This window comes from Gorilla gorilla, chromosome 21 (genome assembly GCF_029281585.2).
Source record: "Gorilla gorilla gorilla isolate KB3781 chromosome 21, NHGRI_mGorGor1-v2.1_pri, whole genome shotgun sequence".
Taxonomy (NCBI): domain Eukaryota; kingdom Metazoa; phylum Chordata; class Mammalia; order Primates; family Hominidae; genus Gorilla; species Gorilla gorilla.
In genome coordinates this window covers 58,031,450-58,050,739 of record NC_073245.2, presented here as the reverse complement: position 1 = coordinate 58,050,739, position 19,290 = coordinate 58,031,450, and the positions used below count along the sequence as shown (strand labels likewise).

General features: G+C 47.6%; 2 protein-coding genes across 3 annotated transcripts in view; both read right to left on the bottom strand.

Annotated features, from left to right (window-relative positions):
* Positions 1-4,808: 4,808 nt before the first annotated feature.
* Positions 4,809-8,810, bottom strand: UBE2C (ubiquitin conjugating enzyme E2 C). 2 transcript variants are annotated; one of them, XM_004062271.5, is made up of 6 exons: positions 8,620-8,810; positions 7,952-7,979; positions 6,978-7,064; positions 6,226-6,376; positions 5,853-5,912; positions 4,809-5,057 (listed from the first exon to the last, which is right to left on the bottom strand). In XM_004062271.5, the coding sequence occupies exons 1-6, from the start codon at positions 8,718-8,720 to the stop codon at positions 4,999-5,001; spliced, it is 486 nt and encodes a 161-aa protein (XP_004062319.1). In that variant the 5' UTR covers positions 8,721-8,810; the 3' UTR covers positions 4,809-4,998. The 2 variants fall into 2 exon arrangements, with proteins under 2 accessions (XP_004062319.1, XP_004062316.1); XM_004062268.4 differs by lacking the exon at positions 6,226-6,376 and adding an exon at positions 6,021-6,225 and having other exon boundaries at positions 8,620-8,805.
* Positions 8,811-9,998: 1,188 nt separating this feature from the next.
* The window catches only part of DNTTIP1 (deoxynucleotidyltransferase terminal interacting protein 1), a 19,404-nt gene continuing 10,112 nt past the window's right edge, over positions 9,999-19,290 (bottom strand). Inside the window, exons 8-13 of the mRNA XM_031005020.3 lie at positions 18,031-18,076; positions 16,205-16,263; positions 16,043-16,103; positions 12,237-12,308; positions 10,477-10,532; positions 9,999-10,360 (exon numbers count right to left, since the gene is read on the bottom strand). Of these exons, the coding sequence (XP_030860880.1) occupies positions 10,222-10,360; positions 10,477-10,532; positions 12,237-12,308; positions 16,043-16,103; positions 16,205-16,263; positions 18,031-18,076 (433 nt within the window). The 3' untranslated portion in view covers positions 9,999-10,221. The remainder of the gene's footprint in view (positions 10,361-10,476; positions 10,533-12,236; positions 12,309-16,042; positions 16,104-16,204; positions 16,264-18,030; positions 18,077-19,290) is intronic.

The following is a 19,290-nucleotide window of genomic DNA, read 5'->3' as shown; positions in this document are numbered from 1 at the left end:
AGGCTGGTCTTGAACTCCTGACCTCAGGTGATCCGCCTGCCTCAGCCTCCCAAAGTGCTGGGATTACAGGCATGAGCCACCACATCTGGCCTTCTGTTTTGTTTTTTAAATGAGACAGGGTCTTGCTCTGTTGCCCAGGCTGGAGTGCAGTAGGTGATCACAGCTCACTGCAGCCTTGACCTCCCGGGGTCAGGTGATCGTCCTGTCTCAGCCTCCCGAGTAGCTGGGACTATAAATGGGTGACCCCTCCCCACTAGTTTTTGTTATTTTTAGCGGAGATGGGGTCTCACTATATTGCCTAGGCTGGTCTCAAACTCTTGAGCTCAAAGAATCCTCTCACCTTGGCCTCCCAAAGTGTTGGGATTATAGGCATGAGCCACTGTGCCCAGCCTCTATTGTCACCTTACTCATTGCTTTAGTTCTTCCTCTCCATCTGTCTTTTTCTCTTCCTCTTTTGTCCTATTCATGTTTTTCTGTTTTTATTTCCAGCCAGGATCAGTGCTGGGGTTTGGTAATCATTACTATTTACTGAGTGCCTACTGTATACTGTGTCTTACAGACATTGTCTCATTCACTCACATAACATCCCTAGAGGCAGATGTTGTTATCTCCATTTTACAGTTGGAAAACTAAGGCCTAGGGAGGTGAAGTACACAGGCACCCAGATAATAACCTAGGTAGTATCGCCATGTGCTATGTGGTGTGCACGGGAGCAAGGCTCTTAATTCTGATGCCATCTACCTGTTATTGGTTCTACCTGAATGTCTTTTTTTTTTTTTTTAAATATATACATATTTTAAAATGGAGACGGAGGCTGGGTGCTGTGGCTCACGCCTGTAATCCCAGCACTTTGGAAGCCGAGGCAGGCGGATCACTTGAGGCCAGGAGTTTGAGACCAGCCTGGCCAACATGGAAAAACCTCCTCTGTACTAAGAATGTAAAAATTAGCCAGACACATGCCTGTAATCTTAGCTACTTGGGAGGCTGAGGCAGGAGAATCGCTGGAACCCAAGAGGTGGAAGTTGCAGTGAGCCAAGATCGTGCCACTGCACTCCAGCTTGGGTGACAGAGTGAGACTCTGTCTTAAAAAATAACACAGGCCAGGCGTGGTGGCTCATGCCTGTAAACCTAGCACTTTGGGAGGCCAAAGCGGGTGGATCACCTGAGGTCGGGAGTTCGAGACCAGCCTGACCAACATGGAGAAACCCCGTCTCTACCAAAAATACAAAATTAGCCAGGTGTGGTGGCACATGCCTGTAATTCCAGCTACTCGGGAGGCTGAGGCAGGAGAATCGCTTGAACGCGGGAGCCAGAGGTTGCGGTGAGCAGAGATCGTAGCATTGCACTGTAGCCTGGGCAACAAGAGTGAAACTCCATCTCAAAAAATAAATTAAAAAAAAAAAAATCTGATCACGTCACTGCCCTGCTTAAGGCTTCATTAGCTGGCTGTTGCCTCAAGATAAAGTCCAAGTTTTTTTTTTTTTTTTTTTAAGGACTGAATCTCCCTATCACACAGGCTGAAGTGCAGTGGCACAATTATAGCTCACTGCAGCCTCGAACTCCTAGGTGCAAGTGATCCTCCCTTCTCAGCCCCTAGTTATTTTATTTTTTGTAGAGATGGAGTCTCACTTTGTTACCGAGGCTAGCCCAAGTACCTTAATATGGCCGTCCAGCCTATCATGACCTGACATCTATGCGACTTCCCCATCCTGTATTCTTTTTTTTTTTTAGAGACAGAGTTTTGCGCTTGTCAGCCAGGCTGGAGAGCAGTGGTGTGATCTCGGCTCACTGCAACCCCCGCCTCCCGAGTTCAAGCGATTCTCCTACCTCAGTCTCCTGAGTAGTTGAGACTACAGGCGCCTGCCACCATGCCCGGCTAATTTTTATATTTTTAGTAGAGATGGGGTTTCATCATGTTGGCCAGGGTGGTCTTGAATTCCTGAGCTCAGGTAATCTGCCTGCCTTAGCCTTGCAAAGTGCCGGGATTATAAGCGTGAGCCACCACGCTCAGCTCTGTATTCCTCTCCTTACATACTCCTGAACTTCTTGCTATCCAAGGAATGTGCATCTCCCTCAGGGCTCAATTTCCTTCTCCAAAAACCTTTCCCTGACCCTCCTATTCTATTGGGTGCTCCACCTGTGAACTTACAATAGCAATATGTGAGTTCAGCACCCAACATTTATTCAGTGCTTACTATGTGCCAGGCATTGTTCTAAGGTCCTTCCACTGTCTTATGAGGTAGGTACCAGTATTTTCATTTTACGGAGAGGTTAAATGTAACTGCCTACATTACGGGCAACATGGAGGTGGAGCCAGGATCCTGAAACAGTTCTGCTTACCTGGACTAAGCTTTTCTTTTTCTTTTTCTTTTTTCTTTTTTTTTTTTGAGATGGAGTCTTGCTCTTCTTGCCTAGACTGGAGTGCAATGGACGATCTCGGCTCACTGCAATCTCCGCCTCCCAGGTTCAAGCGATTCTCCTGCCTCAGCCTCCCGAGTAGCTGGGATTACAGGCACTCGCCACCATGCCTGGCCAATTTTTTGTATTTTTAGTAGAAACGGGGTTTCACTATGTTGGTCAGGCTGGTCTCAAACTCCTGACCTCAGGTGATCCACCCGCTTTGGCCTCCCAAAGTGCTGGGATTACAGGCATGAGCCACCGCGCCCAGACTGGTCTGAGCTTAATCACTGGGCTGTATGGCACTTATTCCGCAGTCCCCGCTGTTGATGGGCCTGTCTGTCCCCCAAACTCCAGCCTCTTTAAGGGCAGAGCTGTGTTATTTTCCCTGTTTTGTCCCCAGCCCCAAGCAGAGGGCCTTTATCTTGTAGGAATTCAATAAAACGGGAATCATAATAACCAGAAATTCAAATACTTCCTGACCAGGCTTCTTTTTGTTGCAAGTGCCAGAAATCTAAATCAAACGGACTTAAACCAAAAAGGGATTTGTTAGTTCATCGAACTGGGATGGCAAAGCATGAACTGGAGGCCAGAGTCTCAGTTAATGTCATCTCTCCAACTCCCAGCTGTTTGTCTCTACTTGGCTTTCTTCCGTCTGCAGCGGGCTCCCCCAGCAGCTGAGACTGACTCCCTTCTCTTTTAGCAACCCCATTAGTAAAATAACTTTACTCTCTCCCAGTGATTAATTCCAGACAACACCAGTTGAATCTGAACTACAGTTTAGACCTGTGACTGGCCCAAGGCAGGCCATGTGGCCATCTAGGGTACCAAACACCGTGACCAAGGACCACATGGCAGATGAAAACACATCCACCACAGTTAGCATTCGAAACATTTCTTTTAGAGATAAGGTCTTACTCTGCTGCCTAGGCTGGAGTGATAAGCTTACTATAACCTTGAATTTCTGGCCCCAAGTGATCCTCCCACCTTGGCCTCCCAAGATGTTGAGATGGCTGATGTGAACCACCAGGCCCGGCCAGGATTTATTTATTTTTCTTTTAAAATTTATTATTTGAGATGGGGGTCTCACTGTGTTGCCCAGACTGGTCTTGAATTCTTAAGTTCAAGCAATCAATCCTCCTGCCTCCGTCTCCCAAAGTGCTAGGATTACAGGCAGTGAGCCACCACACCCGGCCCTGGCCAGCATATATTGACTAATTTAGTGCCAGGTTCTGAGCTCTGGTTTTCTCCAGTATCCGCTACCCTAGTGATTTTCAACCTTGGGAGAACTTCAGAACCTGGAGGGCAGTTTGGGGTCAAGAATTTGCCTAACAAGTTCTGGGTGATGCTGCTGCTGCTGGAAGGACCACATTCTAAGAACATTGCTCTAAATTTTGTTCTTAAGCAGAATGCAGCAATGACATCACTTGGAAACTATTTAGAAACCAAAATAAATAAACAGACTGGATCTTAGGCTCCACTTAACACCTACAGAAAAGATTTTAATTTAACAAGATCCGAAGTGTATTTGTATGAATGTTAGATTAAGAAAAAACCCAAGAGGAGAGACCTAAGAGCACAATTATAGACATGAAGGGACCCAACTTCCAATCCCAAACCCCTCCCGCTTCAGGCTTGCACAACCAGCCAGCTACTAACAGACCTGAAGGAGTTGGGTGCAAGGTTGGAGCACATCTGGATGCTGCTTATCTACCTTGGAGATCTTCCTGAAGGGCTTTGTGGGGGCCCTATCACTTCAACCTACTCTTCCACCTGCCGACCCTTGTGGGGACCCAGCTGGTCAGCAGGGGTATTTCCTCCTAGGGGCTCAAAGACTGGAGCCTTCATCAGGCCAGGGGAAAGAGGCAGCCCAAGGGGCTGGGGGGCTCCCTGGGGGATATGCAGCAGGAGGTGACTGTGCCCCCTTGGAGGTGGAGCTCCACAGGGGACCTGGGCTAGAGTCTGGAGACCAGAGCTCAGACCTGAGTCCTGCCAGGGAAGGGGCTTTTTTCCTGGCTGTCTCCCCAGGCCCTGGACCTGCTTAGGGTGACCTAAGCATTCTTCTTCAGGACAGAACATGGGTGGCTGTGTGTTGGAATCCCCCCCCCAACACACACGCTTGTTCCTTCTACAGCTATAGGAGTAGGTTTCAGCCTAAGGTCTGGCTCAGCCTCATCTGCAACACAGCTGAGGGAGCTCCAACATTCACTAACATTGCTGGTACACATCACCGACTCCATAGACAGGAGGCATTATTGTGACACTCATTTTATAGAAGAAACAGATGCAGTCATAAAATAAGGTACAAGGGAATAAATCTTTGTTACCCCACTGCTTGGCCCCACATCCTTAAGTTCCACCTCTGCCTACCCTGAGTACCTCCAACCCTAGTGAAATTACAACGCAACAACTTGTCTAAAAAAGGACAAAAATGCATTTATTTAATATACAAGGGCTCAACCGAGGCTTAATTTAAAAGACAAAAACAAAACAAAAATACCACAGCTCAAGATAAAGAGTCCTATACAGAAATCACAAAAAGGACAGACCATCTAAGGAAAAACTAAAAAGACGACACAAGGACAGGCTGGGAAGCCTGGGTCAGGGCTCCTGGCTGGTGACCTGCTTTGAGTAGGTTTCTTGCAGGTACTTCTTAAAAGCTGGAAGAGAACAGGCAGTTCTCAGTGAGTGATGGAGACAGGATGAGTTAATCTTTACTATTTATTATTTTTGAGATGGAGTCTCACTCTGTTGACCAAGCTGGAGTGCAATAGTATGATGTCTGCTCACTGCAACCTCTGCTTCCTAGATTCAAGTGATTCTCTTGCCTCAGCCTCCTGAGTAGCTGGGACTACAGGTGCCTACCACCATACCCGGTTAATTTTTTTTGTATTTAGTAGAGACAGGGTTTCACCATGTTGGCCAGGCTGGTCTCAAACTCCTGACCTCATGTGATCCACCCACCTCGGCCTCCCCAAGTGCTAGGATTACAGGCATGAGCCACTGTGCCTGGCCCAGGATGAATTAAGGTGGGCAAGAGGCAGCTGGACCAGGGATGCAAAGGTCGGAGGAGGTGGAGGAGGGGCTGGTTTCCCAGCCCGGCATTCTCCCTGCACTGCCCATCTAGGCAGCTCTCCTGGAAGGGCTTGCTTCCGGTGAGACTGGAGGGCACAGGCAAGGCACTCTACTGAATTCCTGGCCTCAAGCTATCCTCCTGCCTTGGTCTCACCAATAATTTCCCAAAATTATTTATCGCCAAACATTTTTATTCTGCTGTAAAACAATTGCTATTTTATAGCAAATAGGAGCACTGGGGCAGAAGCAGAAGTGGGTTGCTGCCAACACTCCACCCTGCCCCAACCAACCCGGTCCCAAGTCACTGGGCTCGTTTTGTTTGAGGGAGCCTTTGAAGGTTGGGGGAGGGATCACCCTGGGCTCAAGGACTGAGGACTCACCTGTGGGGTTTTTCCAGAGCTCGGCAGCATGCGTGTTCAAGGGACTATCAATGTTGGGTTCTGTGGGTGGAGAGAAAGAGAAGGTCAAGGGGGTAGAAGAGGCTGACCCCAGGGAGTCCTGACAGGTTCCCAAGTTGCATGGAGGGGAGGGGTGGTCTCTAAAGTCACCTCCTAGAAGGCTCTGGATGGAGAGCAGAATGGTCCTGACGTCATACAGGGCAGACCACTTTTCCTTCAGGATGTCCAGGCATATGTTACCCTGGGTGTCCACGTTGGGGTGATAGCAGGGCGTGAGGAACTTCACTGTGGGCGCATTGTAAGGGTAGCCACTGGGGAACTCTAGCGAGAGCTTATACCTCAGGTCTTCATATACCTGGCATTTGGAGAAACAGTTGCAGAGTAAGCTCCAGCAGCAGCCTCATGTCCCAACCCAAGCCCCACACAAGGGGCTTGCTAGAATCTTGAGTTTCTCTGGGACCGGACAGTAGACAAACTGTTGAGCTGGTTCTGATGCTCCCCACTGCCTTTTTAAAAAGTTTTTTTAGTTTAGTTTTTATTTTAGAGACAGGGTTTCACCATGTTGCCCAGGCCAGTCTCAAACTCCTGAGCTCATGTGATCTGCCTGCCTCAGCCTCCCAAAGTGCTGAGATTACAGGTGTGAGCCACCATGCCTAGCCTGATGCTTTCCTCTTATCTGGTGGAGACATCAGTGACTCTTTGGTCTAAGGATTGTAAATTGGCATCCTGTGCTTTAGTTCAATTAGAATATTAGTTGCTAATACGTAAAAATTAGATTTGGCACAGATTTGGACTTCTGACTCATCTTAAACCTGATCTGCAGCAATGGGAAGCTGCCTTCTTGAGATCTGTGCCCTATTGGCCAAAGTCCTCACTTCATCCATTTCCTTGCTGTCTGTCCCCATGTAAACATCTAAAATAGGCAGCCCTGCTTTAAACCCACCCTTTACTGCACAGAGGGAAAGAACAAGGCCACACAGCTCAGAGAATGTGAACAGTCACAGGAGGAGTGTCTTGCTCCGCCAAAGGCTTGAAGCAGAGCTCGCACTTGGATCTCACCTCCCACCTTTCCCCAGACTCACTCACCCATCCCAGCCCTACACTTACTGTTCCAGCTGCTCCATGGATGGTCCCTACCCATTTGAAAAGGTTGTCTGATTCAGGGAAGGCAGAAATCCCTTTATCGCCAGACATCTGGGGAGAAAACACATTTGCTGGAATGTGGAGTACACTTTTGGGCATAGCAAAGGTCAGTGGGTGAGCTTTCCCCTTAATTATATATATATATATATATATATATATATATATATATATATATACACACACACACATATATGTGTATATATATGAGATATAGATGGGGTTATGCCATCTCTACTAAAAAATATATATTTACATGTATATATATATAGAGAGAGAGAGAGACAGAGACAGACACACACACACACACACTCTGTCTGTCACTCAGGCTAGAGTGCAGTGGTGCGCTCGGCTCACCGCAACCTCTGTCTCCACGGTTCAAATGATTCTTGTGCCTCAGCCTCCCGAGTAGCTGAAATTACAGGCATGCACCACCATGCCTGGATAATTTTTGTATTTTTAGTAGAGACAGGGTTTTGCAATGTTGGCCAGGCTGGTCTCGAACTCCTGACCTCAAGTGATCCGCCCACCTTAGCCCTCCAAAGTGTTGGGATTATAAGGCGTGAGCTACCGCGCCCAGCCTCCCCTTAATCTCATCACTCTGATCCAAAATAAAGCAACCAAATTCATAGGCTAGAAATACCAAGAAGGGCGGGGAGTTGGGTGTGGGTAAAGCTTGGTTGGGGCTAGGATGTAGGGACACACTGGATAGGGAGGGTCTTGTATGACTTCAGGGAAGTGTTCTAGAGATAACTTCGTGTGGGGGGATGGAATTGGGAGGAGGGACTGCTGGAAGAAATGGTGTAGGTGGGGTGTATGAACTTCTTTCCCAGGAGGGAGCAAATTACATTACCCCTATGTCTAGCAAAAAAGCTGACGGAAGAAAGGAGGCTACTGAAAATTGGATGGAAGGCTGGGGTTCTGGGCACTTAATCACTCACCATGAGGGTCATCAGCTCCTGCTGTAGCCTGAAAAAAGAGTATTCGGGGTTATCTGGGAGTCTGGATGGGCCAGGCCTCCAGACGGTGCATCTTCTCCCAACTGAATCTCAGGGGGAGCCGTCATGGAGGCTCCCCACATCACCAAGGTCAGGCTCAGCTCAGGGTACACTCACCAGATCCACAGGACGATCCTAGCGAGTCCTCACCCTCCCTAATTCCAGACTCCCTCGGGATGATTCTGGCATGTTCTTAATTCCCCAGGCTTTAGCATCTCTTCCTTGCCCGACTCAACTTCTCCCTTCCCCTGTCTCGGCCAAGTCACGAGGGTCCTTGAGCGTCTTCATCTAGGCCCACCCGGGAAGGAGCCTGGCAGCGCCCCCACCCTCCCATTCTCCTTCGGGAGAGTCTCAAAGAGCGGTCTGAGCTCCTGGCCTGTCCCCCATCTCTCGAATCTCACCCGCGCAATGAGGTGGGAGTTCCGGAAGTCTCCGCCCTCGACACCCATGCCCAGGGGAATGCCAGGCCCCGAGCTCCTGGTGTGTTCTCCTGCACCCGCAGATCTCCCGCTCCAGGAGGTGGCGGCGGGGGGTGGTCCTAGAAATCTTTGCTCTGGGTACCAATGCCTAGGGCATGGCAGGCCCGGCGAGTGGTACGCCGCATCACTCACCTTTTGCCCACTGGACCCCGGGCGGCGCCCCCGCTCGGCTCAGCTCCTTTACGGGCGGCGGCGACGCTAGTGGCGGCAGGGTCGCGGTTTTGGGAAGCCATCCGGGCGGCGTTGGCAGAGAGACAGGAACTCGGAGAACACGACTGCAACTGCAGGACTGCGGGCCCGCCCGCCCGCGTTTGAATTGTAACCCTCTGGGGGCGTCGACCAATCAGTGGCTCGCTTGGGTTTGATCCAGCCAATGGGACGCTCCGGAGCGCTCTATTGCTGCTCCACTGCTAGACCTACCCACTGGCGCGCCGCTATTGGGCGGCAGGATCCCGCTTCTGACAACCGATTGGTAGACGATGCTGCCATTAACTAACGAATCCGTAGCGAATTGGTGGCCTTTGGAAAACGCTAACCATTAAAGGGCCAAGAAAACGTCCACGTGGGATGAACCCCTCCTTCTGGCTACACGTCTTACTCCGCGTGGGAACACTCGGCACGCCCAGCCTTGATCCAATTTCCCTCGGGCAGGGAGTGCCTCCAATCCTGCAGCACTGGTACCTTCCCACCATTATAATCGCCTGGGCACCTTTGCTACGTCCTAAGTATCTGAAAATCCCAGCGAGGGGAAAAACTAAAGGCTGATGGCCAGAGCAGCAGGCTCCCTATTAGAAAACAGGTCCATACATCTCCGCAGAGATGACAGAAAAAAAAAAAAGGCAACATTGGTTCAGGCCGGTCGCAGTGGCTCACGTCTGTAATCCCGAACACTTTGGAAGGCCCAGGCAGGAGGATCACTTGAACCCAAGAGTTCGAGACCAGCCTGAGCAACAGGATAGGGAGACCTGTCTCTACTTAAAAGAAAAAAAAAAAAAAAGAAAAAAAAGAAAAAAAAAAGGCTGGTGAGGTGGCACGAGCCTGTAGTCCCAGCTACTGGCGAGGCTGAGGCGGGAGAATCGCTTGAGCCAGAGGCTGCACTCTAGCCTGGGCAACAGAGCAAGACTGTCTTCAAACAAACAAAAACCCCAACAACACAGGTTCATATCCTGTATATCCTACCTCCCCAGTGGGTAGTGTGTAACCTTGGGGCGGGTCCTTTAGTATCTTAACCTGTAAAATGGGAGCAATAAAAGCCAACTCTATTTTTCATATGATCTGTCATCAAACTCCATCGCATTCTGCCATGTCCTTACATTAGCTGGGTAAGGAAACTACAAATGGGCAAAGGGAAGACGGGCAGGGTACACGGTGCTCCCAGGTTGGTCTTATCAAGCCTGGCTCTATACTGTTATGGGTGAGGGTTATCTCGTCCTTTTTTCCTACACCCACTTCTAGAGCCCTTGATGTTCTGTCAATTCCCGCAAGGTAGAGGGCACAGCAGGTTCACCATCTGTGTTTACTACAAACTGTTTAATTGTTTCTTATCCCAATAACTTTACAAATATAGAACCACATGCTAGTCTGGGGGTGCTGTGCAGTGAGTCACTACAAACTCGCTCAGGCACAGCTTAATGCCGCTGAGATCCATCTAGGAGCAGTCCCAGCGGTGGCCTCAGCCACGTGAGGAAGAGGGCTTTGGAGGAGGGCTGCCAAGTGTGGCCAGGGGACCCGGCCTCAGGTCTGTGGAGGTGCTTCAACAGCACGATGCTCATTCTCTGTCCGTAGTGTCTCCATATACTTTCTCATCTTCTCCACCATCCAGGAGGGTAGGACAAAGGATTTCAATTCCTCTAGCTTCAGATCCAGGCATCCTCTGGAACAGATATTGAAGAGAGAAGTTGGGGGAAGTGAGGATGTAGGCCCTGCCTCATTCTAGGGGCTATTTGGAGGCAGGGAGAGGAGAAGGGGCAGGAGACCCACTGGTTTTACCTGTAATCATCACTGGCCGCAAGGTCCCGGATGTCCTCCTCGATGAGGAGGTAGGCCTGAGGCAGGAGCAAGGGAGAGTGGTCATTGCCTGATTCATTTCACTCCAACTCAGTAACACTTCATTAAACATCTGCTTAATGTAAGGCCTGCTACTAGGTGGAAGCGGGGGATGCGGTTTACAATTTAGTACGGAAGAGTTAAGTGGGGAGGGATGGGAATGGTTCCTTGAGACAATCTTTTACTACAGTAGATGCTTCATGGATGGGAGAGTAGGGACTGGTGACTTATTTATAGCCTTCTCTTTTAAAAAAGGACCCATTTCTCTCTTGAATGGTGTGGTGAAAATTAAGAAAAAAAAAAAAAAGAAAAAAGAAAAAAAAGGGATCCACCATTGCTCCTACACCTTTTGGTTAAGATCAAGTATACGAAAGGACCCAAGGTGGGTTATAACAAAATGGCAAGAAAGCCAGCAAAATATACATGGAAACAGGAAATCAGGAAGAGGAAACCATGTGCTCCCTCTGAGGACAAAGATAACTTGGTTTTGAACTTTGCGGCAAAATGGAAAACATGATAAATTGCTCTGCTGTCTAGTAATTGGCCTGTATTGTACTGGGGCCTGTAGAAATGCTTTGTCACAATGCCTCGGTCTACAGTGGGTGAGGGCCCTTTTGTGAACTTAACATATAGGAAGAGATGTTCATCATATTAGAAAGTCTTCTGTGGGAGACTTTCTAATGTTAGGGTCAGGAATAATTGTGTATTCCTTGAGTAATTTGTCTACATCTTATGGGCACTATGAACCATAACAGATCAGGCGTCCATGAGTGGGGCCTACAGCTGAATTTGCCAACATCTGTAGAAGTGCACAGGTCTCCCAGGTCAGCAATATAAAAAACACTTTTTTTTTTTTTTTTTTTAAAGAACTACTTTTACTGGTGGCTTAATTTTAGGTCCTGCCCCCACCCCCTACCACCTATTTCTTATTTATGTAATGTTGCATTTTATGTGCATGGAGCTTACCTGAAATCTTTTTTGAAGTAAAGCATAGGCATAAATAGAGTAGTAAAATAAAATAAAAGGTAGCTCTCACTGCCAGAAAGGAGATGGCATATCAGTTTGTAAGGCACTTAGATTCTAAAAGGAGCAGTACCTGCGGTGGGAGTGAGTGAGTCCTCAGGTGGGGGACATTGTATGTGATGGACAAAGCCCTCAACAATAGTTTTTGAACACATGCAATGATGATTTTCCTAAGGTTGCTGTTTCATATGATCTGAGAACTCTTTAAGTAGAGGTAAATCTGGAAGGGGCTGCCAAGTGTGCAAACACATTTCATTGCTAACTCCTACTGACAAGGGTTGCTGCCTCGAGTACTGTGTTGAGAAAAGATTCTATAGCTGTGTCTGGTGGAAGAGTGATCAATGAGTGAAATCTGTCAGTGGGTGCAGTAGTGGGAAAAAGTAGTACTGTGTGTCTTACACCTGCTATTCCTATGGACAGCTAATAATACCCAAATATGTGATCTTGGAGGCATGAGGTAAAAGTGTGAGGGGGTGGAAGGGAGACCTAGGGATAGGGAAGGGAACCTGAAGATTACAATTTGCTCTTCAGCATGAAGAAATAGGCCTTATAAGTCTCTCTTCTCACACATTGGTGAGGCTTTGGAAGTCAGATTTGGAGGTAGGCTGTCACCCACAGCCAAAATCCTGGTTCCCAGGTGGGGTGGGTCACTGGCAGTGGCACAAATGAATAATGCTTACCATCTTGCCCCCTGTTGCCCGCATGTGATGCTGCTCAGCCAGCCAGTGCTTATCCTGGGGGTCAGCTGCATACTGTAAGGAATGAAGTTGTAAGAAAATTAGCCTCGGGTAAGGGGCTTTTCTCATTTGGTCCCAGAGCATACTCTTGGCCCTTGAGCAGTTCTTACCAAAAGTCCTTGTCTCCTAGCGTGGTGGACTTAGAGGGCTCACTAATCTCTTCAGAGAAAGCTAAGCCAACCCCAAGGGCAGACCATGGGACCCAATTCCCAGAGACTTAGTATACTCCCAATCCCCACCCCCTTCTCGCAACAAAGCACCCCGGGCAACTGGTGGGACTGATAACTATTATTTTAGAGCTTCCTCTTTTAAAAAATGATCAGAGGTGGCTTATAACGTCTGTAATTATTATGGTGACCATAATAAAACAAAAATCGGGACACCTCATGTACTGTCGGACGCATAATAGCATCATGGTTAAGAACTCGGTTTTGGAGTTACAAATAAGGTTGGTTGGTTTATTGGTTGATTGATTGATTGATTGATCGATTGAGACGGAGTTTCACTCTTGTTGCCCAGGCTGGAGTGCAATGGCATGATCTTGCTTCATCACAACCTCCGCCTCCTGGGTTCAAGCGATTCTCCTGCCTCAGCCTCCCAAGTAGCTGGCACTACGGGCATGCGCCACCACGCCCAGCTAATTTTGTATTTTTAGTAGAGACGGGATTTCTCCATGTTGGTCAGGCTGGTCTTGAACTCCCGACCTCAGGTGATCTGCCCACCTCGGGCTCCCAAAGTGCTGGGATTACAGGTGTGAGCCACCGTGCCTAGCTGTTTATTTATTGAGATGACGTCTCGCTCTGTTGTTCAGATTAGAGTGCAGTGGCATGATCTTGGCTCACCGCAACCTCCACCTCCTGGGTTCAAGCTATTCTTCTGCTTCAGCCTTGAGTAGCTGGGATTACAGGCACCCACCAACACACCCAGCTGATTTTTGTATTTTTAGTAGAGATGGGGTTTTGCCATGTTGGCCAGGCTGGTTTTGAACTCCTGGCCTCAACTGATCCACCCACTCAGTCTCCCAAAGTGTTGGGATTACAGGTGTGAGCTACTGTGCTCAACCCAAATAAGGCTTAAATTCTGGTTTCTAGGTTGGGCACCTAGAAACCAGAATTTAAGCACCTTAAAAAAAAATCGAGGAGTGAAGAGAAACTGATATATATATTTTTTGAGACAGAGTATCGCTCTGTCGCCCAGGTTGGAGTGCAGTGGCGTGATCTCGGCTCACTGCAACCTCTGCCTCCTGGGTTTAGGCAATTCTCCTGCCTCAGCCTCCCGAGTAGAGTAGCTAGGACTACACGAGTGCACCACCATGCCCGGCTAATTTTTGTACTTTTAGTAGAGATGGGGTTTCACCATGTTGGCCAGGCTGGCCTTGAACTCCTGACCTCAGGTGACCCGCCCGCCTCGGGCTCCCAAAGTGCTGGGATTACAGGCGTGAGTCACTGCACCTGGCTGAGAAACTGTTTTGCTCTCTACTACCTCCTGTGTATCGTCTGAATCTTTTTACCACGGGAATGGGTTTATATATTATTTCTATAATCAAAACATTTAAAAAAGGAAAAGAATTTTAATAATGCCTTCTGAAGGACAGAAAAATGGGCAAAAGATATAACAGGCAGCTTACAGAAGAAATACAAATAGATTCTAAATGACTGAAAAGATACTTATAATCACTAATAGAGAATTATAAAGTTGGGCCGGGTGCAGTGGCTCAAGTCTACAATTCCAGCACTTTGGGAGGCTGAGGCTGTGGATCATCTGAGTTCAGGAGTTTGAGAGCAGCCTGGCCAAGATGGTGAAACCCCATCTCTACTAAAAATACAAAAATTAGCCGGGCATGGTGGTGGGCACCTGTAATCCCAGCTACTTGGGAGGCTGAGGCAGACAATTGCTTGAACCCAGGAGGTGGAGGATGCGGTGAGCTGAGATCGCGCCACTGCACTCCAGCCTGGGTGACAGAGCAAGACTCCGTCTCAGAAAAAAAAAAAAAGGTTGGTCTATCACTATTCTCATTTTATACAGGACAAAAACAGACTCAGAAATGTGGATCAATTCCCAGACTTGAGCTAGTTAAAAAAAAAGAAAAAAGAAAAACAAATGTGGAGCCATTTGTTCAAGTTCATGCAGCTAGTAAAGTAATGGAACCAGGCCTGAAGCCATACTTTAAACCACGCTGAAGTGGGAATTCAAAGTAGGTCCAAGGGCATATTGATTTTGGGGATGATACAAACAAAGCTCTTGGAGGAGGTGGATCTTAAAGAATAGTCAGGCAGATAAGAGTGGGAGAGAAAGGCCACCCAGGCAATGGGAATAGCAAGAGTGACGACATTAAGAGAGGAAAACAAAGGAGCCACTGGGCAAACTGTTTAAGTGTTGGGACTCGAGGATATCAGACTGGAGAAGAAGCGTGAGCAGGTATGCCTTTCAAAGAACTTGAAAAGTTGCACAGAATGTGGTAGAGAAAGCCCGTGATTCTGGGATCCCACAGGGCTGTGCAGTTCTGGCAAGAGGTGCCGAGCCTTATGTATAAGTGCAAAAAACCATGCGTGGAACACACATGCACTGCTATTCTAATCTACTTCGATGCTCTCGTGACTGATAAAATACAAAATCATCTAAGAGGGTGAGTGAGTTTATGATTTCCTCCATTATTCCCTCAAACAGTGGGGACCAAAACATAGCTGCTCTCAGGAGAGGAGTACCCTCTTTGAAAAGGCACAGGACCCTGCCTTGCTCCAAACTCTATTTTTTTTTTTTGAGATGGAGTTTTGCTCTGTCACCCAGGCTGGAGTGCAATGGTGAGATCTTGGCTCACTGCAACCTCTGCCTCCTGGGTTTAAGTGATTCTCCTGCCTCAGCCTCCTGAATAGCTGGGATAACAGGCACGCACCATCATGCCCAGCTAATTTTTGTATTTTTAGTAGAGACGGGGTTTCTCCATGTTGGTCAGGCTGGTCTCAAACTCCCGACTTCAGGTGATCTGCCCACCTCGGCCTCCCAAAGTGCTGGGATTACAGGCGTGAGCCACTGTGCCAGACCCCAGAGTTATTTTAAAATGCAAATGTGAGGGCAGTGTGATCTCGGCTCACCACAACCTCCGCCTCCTGGGTTCAAGCGATTCTCCTGCCTCAGCCTCCCGAGTAGCTGGAATTATAGGCATGAGCCACCATGCCCAGCTAATTTTGTATTTTTAGTAGAGACAGGGTTTCTCCATGTTGGTCAGGCTGGTCTCGAACTCCCAACTTCAGGTGATCCACCCGCCTTGGCCTCCCAAAGTGCTGGGATTACAGGTGTGAGCTCACGCACCTGGCCCAAACTCTAATTTACAGACAACCAAATATGGTAGTGGTTAAGAGCTCAGGCTTTGGTGAGGACAGACCTGGATTTGAATCCTGACTCACCACTTCTAGCTGAATAACTGTGGGCAAGTCACTCAGCCTTTCTCAACCTCTGATTGTTTCAAATTTGTGAAATAAGGATGACAATACTTATTTTTTAAGATAATATAAGTGTGGGATTTAAAACTGTGTTGGCACCCAATAAACATGCAAGCAAAGTAGCTGTTATTACTGAGGCACAGAGGTGTTGAGTAAATCATGAAAGGTAAAGGTGAATGCCAGAGGCGCAACTAGAACCCAGATGTCCCGACTCCAAGATCAGTGTTTGTTCTAAGCTTCTCTGTGCTGAGTGGAGTTCCCAGTCTACTCCCAATGCAATGGCCTGCTTTCCTCCCAGCAGTCACCTACCTTAAAGAGGTGTGGGTGCTTGATGTAGATTCTTCCTCTGGTGCCCCCCATCCCCAGGGCTCTGAAAAGTAAAAGCCAAGTGGTCAAGATTCCGGAAAGTGTAGTCCTACTAGTGAACTCCTGAGCTGTTTCCTCAATCAGTGCCAAAGCTCTTAAACTTACTTGTTGGCTCGAGATCCCAACACAAAGGTGGTAGATTCATTCAGGCGAGCTGGGTCCCACTGTGTAAAAAATAGAGAAGCTGGTGAGGGTGAAGTTTAATCTGATGGGCAGGACAGAAACACTCCTCCCCCTACCCTTTTCTAACCCTTCCCCTTGTCTATTATTTAATCAACAGTTGACCCAAGACACTGAGTACTCACAATATGCTAGGCCCTGTCTGTGCTAGATACTGGGGATAAAGAGATGAATAAGATACAGTCTCTGTTTTCTAGGATGCCACCGACATATGTACAGATAATTACACCATTATGCGATGAGGCAAGGACACAAGTGAGTGCAGGGTCTGAGGGCTGCCGAGGGGAGGGTCCAGCCAGGAAGGCTTCCTTAGAGAGGCATTTCCCAAGTTAATTCGGAAAGGGTGAGCACAAGTTGGGGTAAAGGGGGTCAGGAACAAGGGCATTCCAGACAGGGGGCAGCATGAGCAAAGACAGGTGAGAGGCAGCTTGGCCTGCTGGAGAAACTACTAGTAATTCTGTGCTGCTAAGAGAGAGAGTACAAATTAGGGAGTGGCAGCTGATGGGGCTGGAGAGAGAAACACAGAGGAGTTGGAGGTCTTAGGAGGCTATGTTCAGGGGACTGCATTTTATTTCTTCTGTAGGCAATGGGGAATCGCTGAAGGCCTCTAAACAGGGAGTGAGAGTCAGATTTCCTTTAAAGATAGCTTAGTCTTCTAGCAATGTGGATAATGGATTTGAAGGGGCAAGACTACAGGCAGGGAGAGCAGTTTAGAGGCCGCTGTGATAAAGCAGTTGGAAAGCTGCTAAGGGCCTGAGCTAGGGCAGCAGTAAGGATGATGAGAAGGAAATAGGAACTGCAATATATTTAAGAGGAAGAATTGTCCAGGATTTGACTGGGTGTAGGGAGGTAAGGAAGAGGAGGAGGAGGCAAAGATGATTAAGATAAAGAATGTAAAGAAGGGCTGTGAGGAAAGATTCTAATTTCATGTTTGGACATGCTGAGTCTGAAATGCCTATGAAACTTCCAGCAGAGTGGTCAAGCAGATAGTAGGATAAACAAGTTTTAAAGTAGAAAGAGGCATGGGATGGACAAAGAGGTATGGGAGTTTTAGAACATGGTGGTCCCTGAAACCATAAGAGTATATGATTTAGATTATCCAGAGAGTTACTTTAGATGGAGAAGTGGGCCAAGGAGAGAATTCTGGGGAACAACCATTTATATAAGTCACTGCTGAGGAAGAACTCAGGAGAGAGAGGGAGGCAACAGAGGCTAATGGTTGAGAGCACAGACTCTGGTGTCAGCGGGTCTTGGGTTTGAGACTCAGCTCGATCACTTATGAGTTATGTGACTTTGGGCAAGTCTTAAGTGCATTAAGTGTATAAAACAACTGAATAAAATAATTTATGCCCACAGGGAAGCTGGCAGAAAAGGAAACGCCTCATTTATAGAATGGTTCACAGAATTGATCTCATAAGTTTGTTATAAAGATTAAATGAGATGGTCTACACAAAAGATTTAGGACACTGCCCGTTACATACTAAGTATTGAATCAGTATTAGTGATCACTAGCTCCTATAAGGAGAAGGCTTCAGCATAGACTCAAGCCCTCTCTTTGTTTTGCCTCTAACTCCAATTCCTACACAGGATCCTCTCTGAGGCCAGTGTGGCTGGAGGTGGAGAGGGGCAGATGGCTCTGGAATGGTGTGCATGCACCCTTCGCCCCCTGCCCCTTTCCCTCATGGTGGGTCCTAGAGATAGTGGGACTATCTCCTGGGATCGTGATCTCTGCCATGCTCACATAATCATACCTTGGGGCCTTCGCGGCGAATTGGTTCACAGGATTTTGGTTTCCATCTGCTTGGAAGGAAAGAATAAAGGTGAATTCTCCAAGGTGAGACCTAGGACTAAATGCCAGCTTGCTGGTGGTGGTAGGAGTTCCTCACACACTCTCACTTTAGCCCTGGACATCCTCCTTCGTGGTGACACATTAGAGGAGGAACAAAGGGAAAAAAAGCACTGGACTAGAAGCCATTCTAGCACTAGCTCTGCTCTTACATAGTGGCATGAGCAACTCCAAGAACCTCTGAGTGGCAGTTTTCTCATCTGTCAAAAGAGACAAAAACAGCAACTGCCCTACCTATCTTGTGTTTGTGAGGAATAAAACTGCTTCGTGTAGGAGACACATCTAAGGTATGACAGTTAATACTATCCCATCTACTAAGCCAGCTGTTCCAAACTAACCCCACGCCCCTGAACCAGACCAGTGTGGCTTTATTTGATTTAAATACTGGGCTCCCATGTAAAGTTTTGTTTGAAAAAGATTCTGCTGCTTCAGAATTTTTTTTAAAAAGTGGGGCTGGGGGTGGGTTGAGGGGGAAGGAGGGATGAACAGGCAGAACACAGAGGATTTTTAGGGCACTGAAAGCACTCGGTGTGATACTAGAATGGTGGATGCCTGTCACTATGCATTTGTCTAAGTTCATGTACAATACCAAGAGTGAACCCTCACGGAAACTATGCACTCTGAGGATCAAGACGAGTCAAAGTAGGCTCATCAAATGTAACAAATGTACCACTCTGGTGCCTGATGTCGATAATGGGGGAGGCTGTGCATGTGCAGGGTCAGGGAGTATATGGGATATGTCTGTACCTTCCTCTCAATTTTGCTGTGAACCTAAAACTGCTCTAAAAAAAAATTAAGTCTTAAAAAAATATATATTTGAAAATGACCATCTTGGAGGCAATGTTAACGATATGACATTAGGCAAGTAATTCTCTGAGTCTGTTCTTTATCTGAAAAATTAATGATATCTTCTTTACAGGGTGGCTATAAAGATTAAAAGGTAAAGTATGTAACGTATTTAGACCAGTCATGAGCATCCAATATACACTAACAATGACAAACCTCTGGAGTTTAATCTTTCATCAAGCTGGGCCAAACCGTTCAGGGGGTAAAACAATTTCCTCCTCACTACCCTCCTTCCTCACCCCTCCAACCAGGATAACCCCCCTCCACGATGACTTAAGCTGATGGATCTGATTTTGACAGGCACAGAACCCTGGACTCT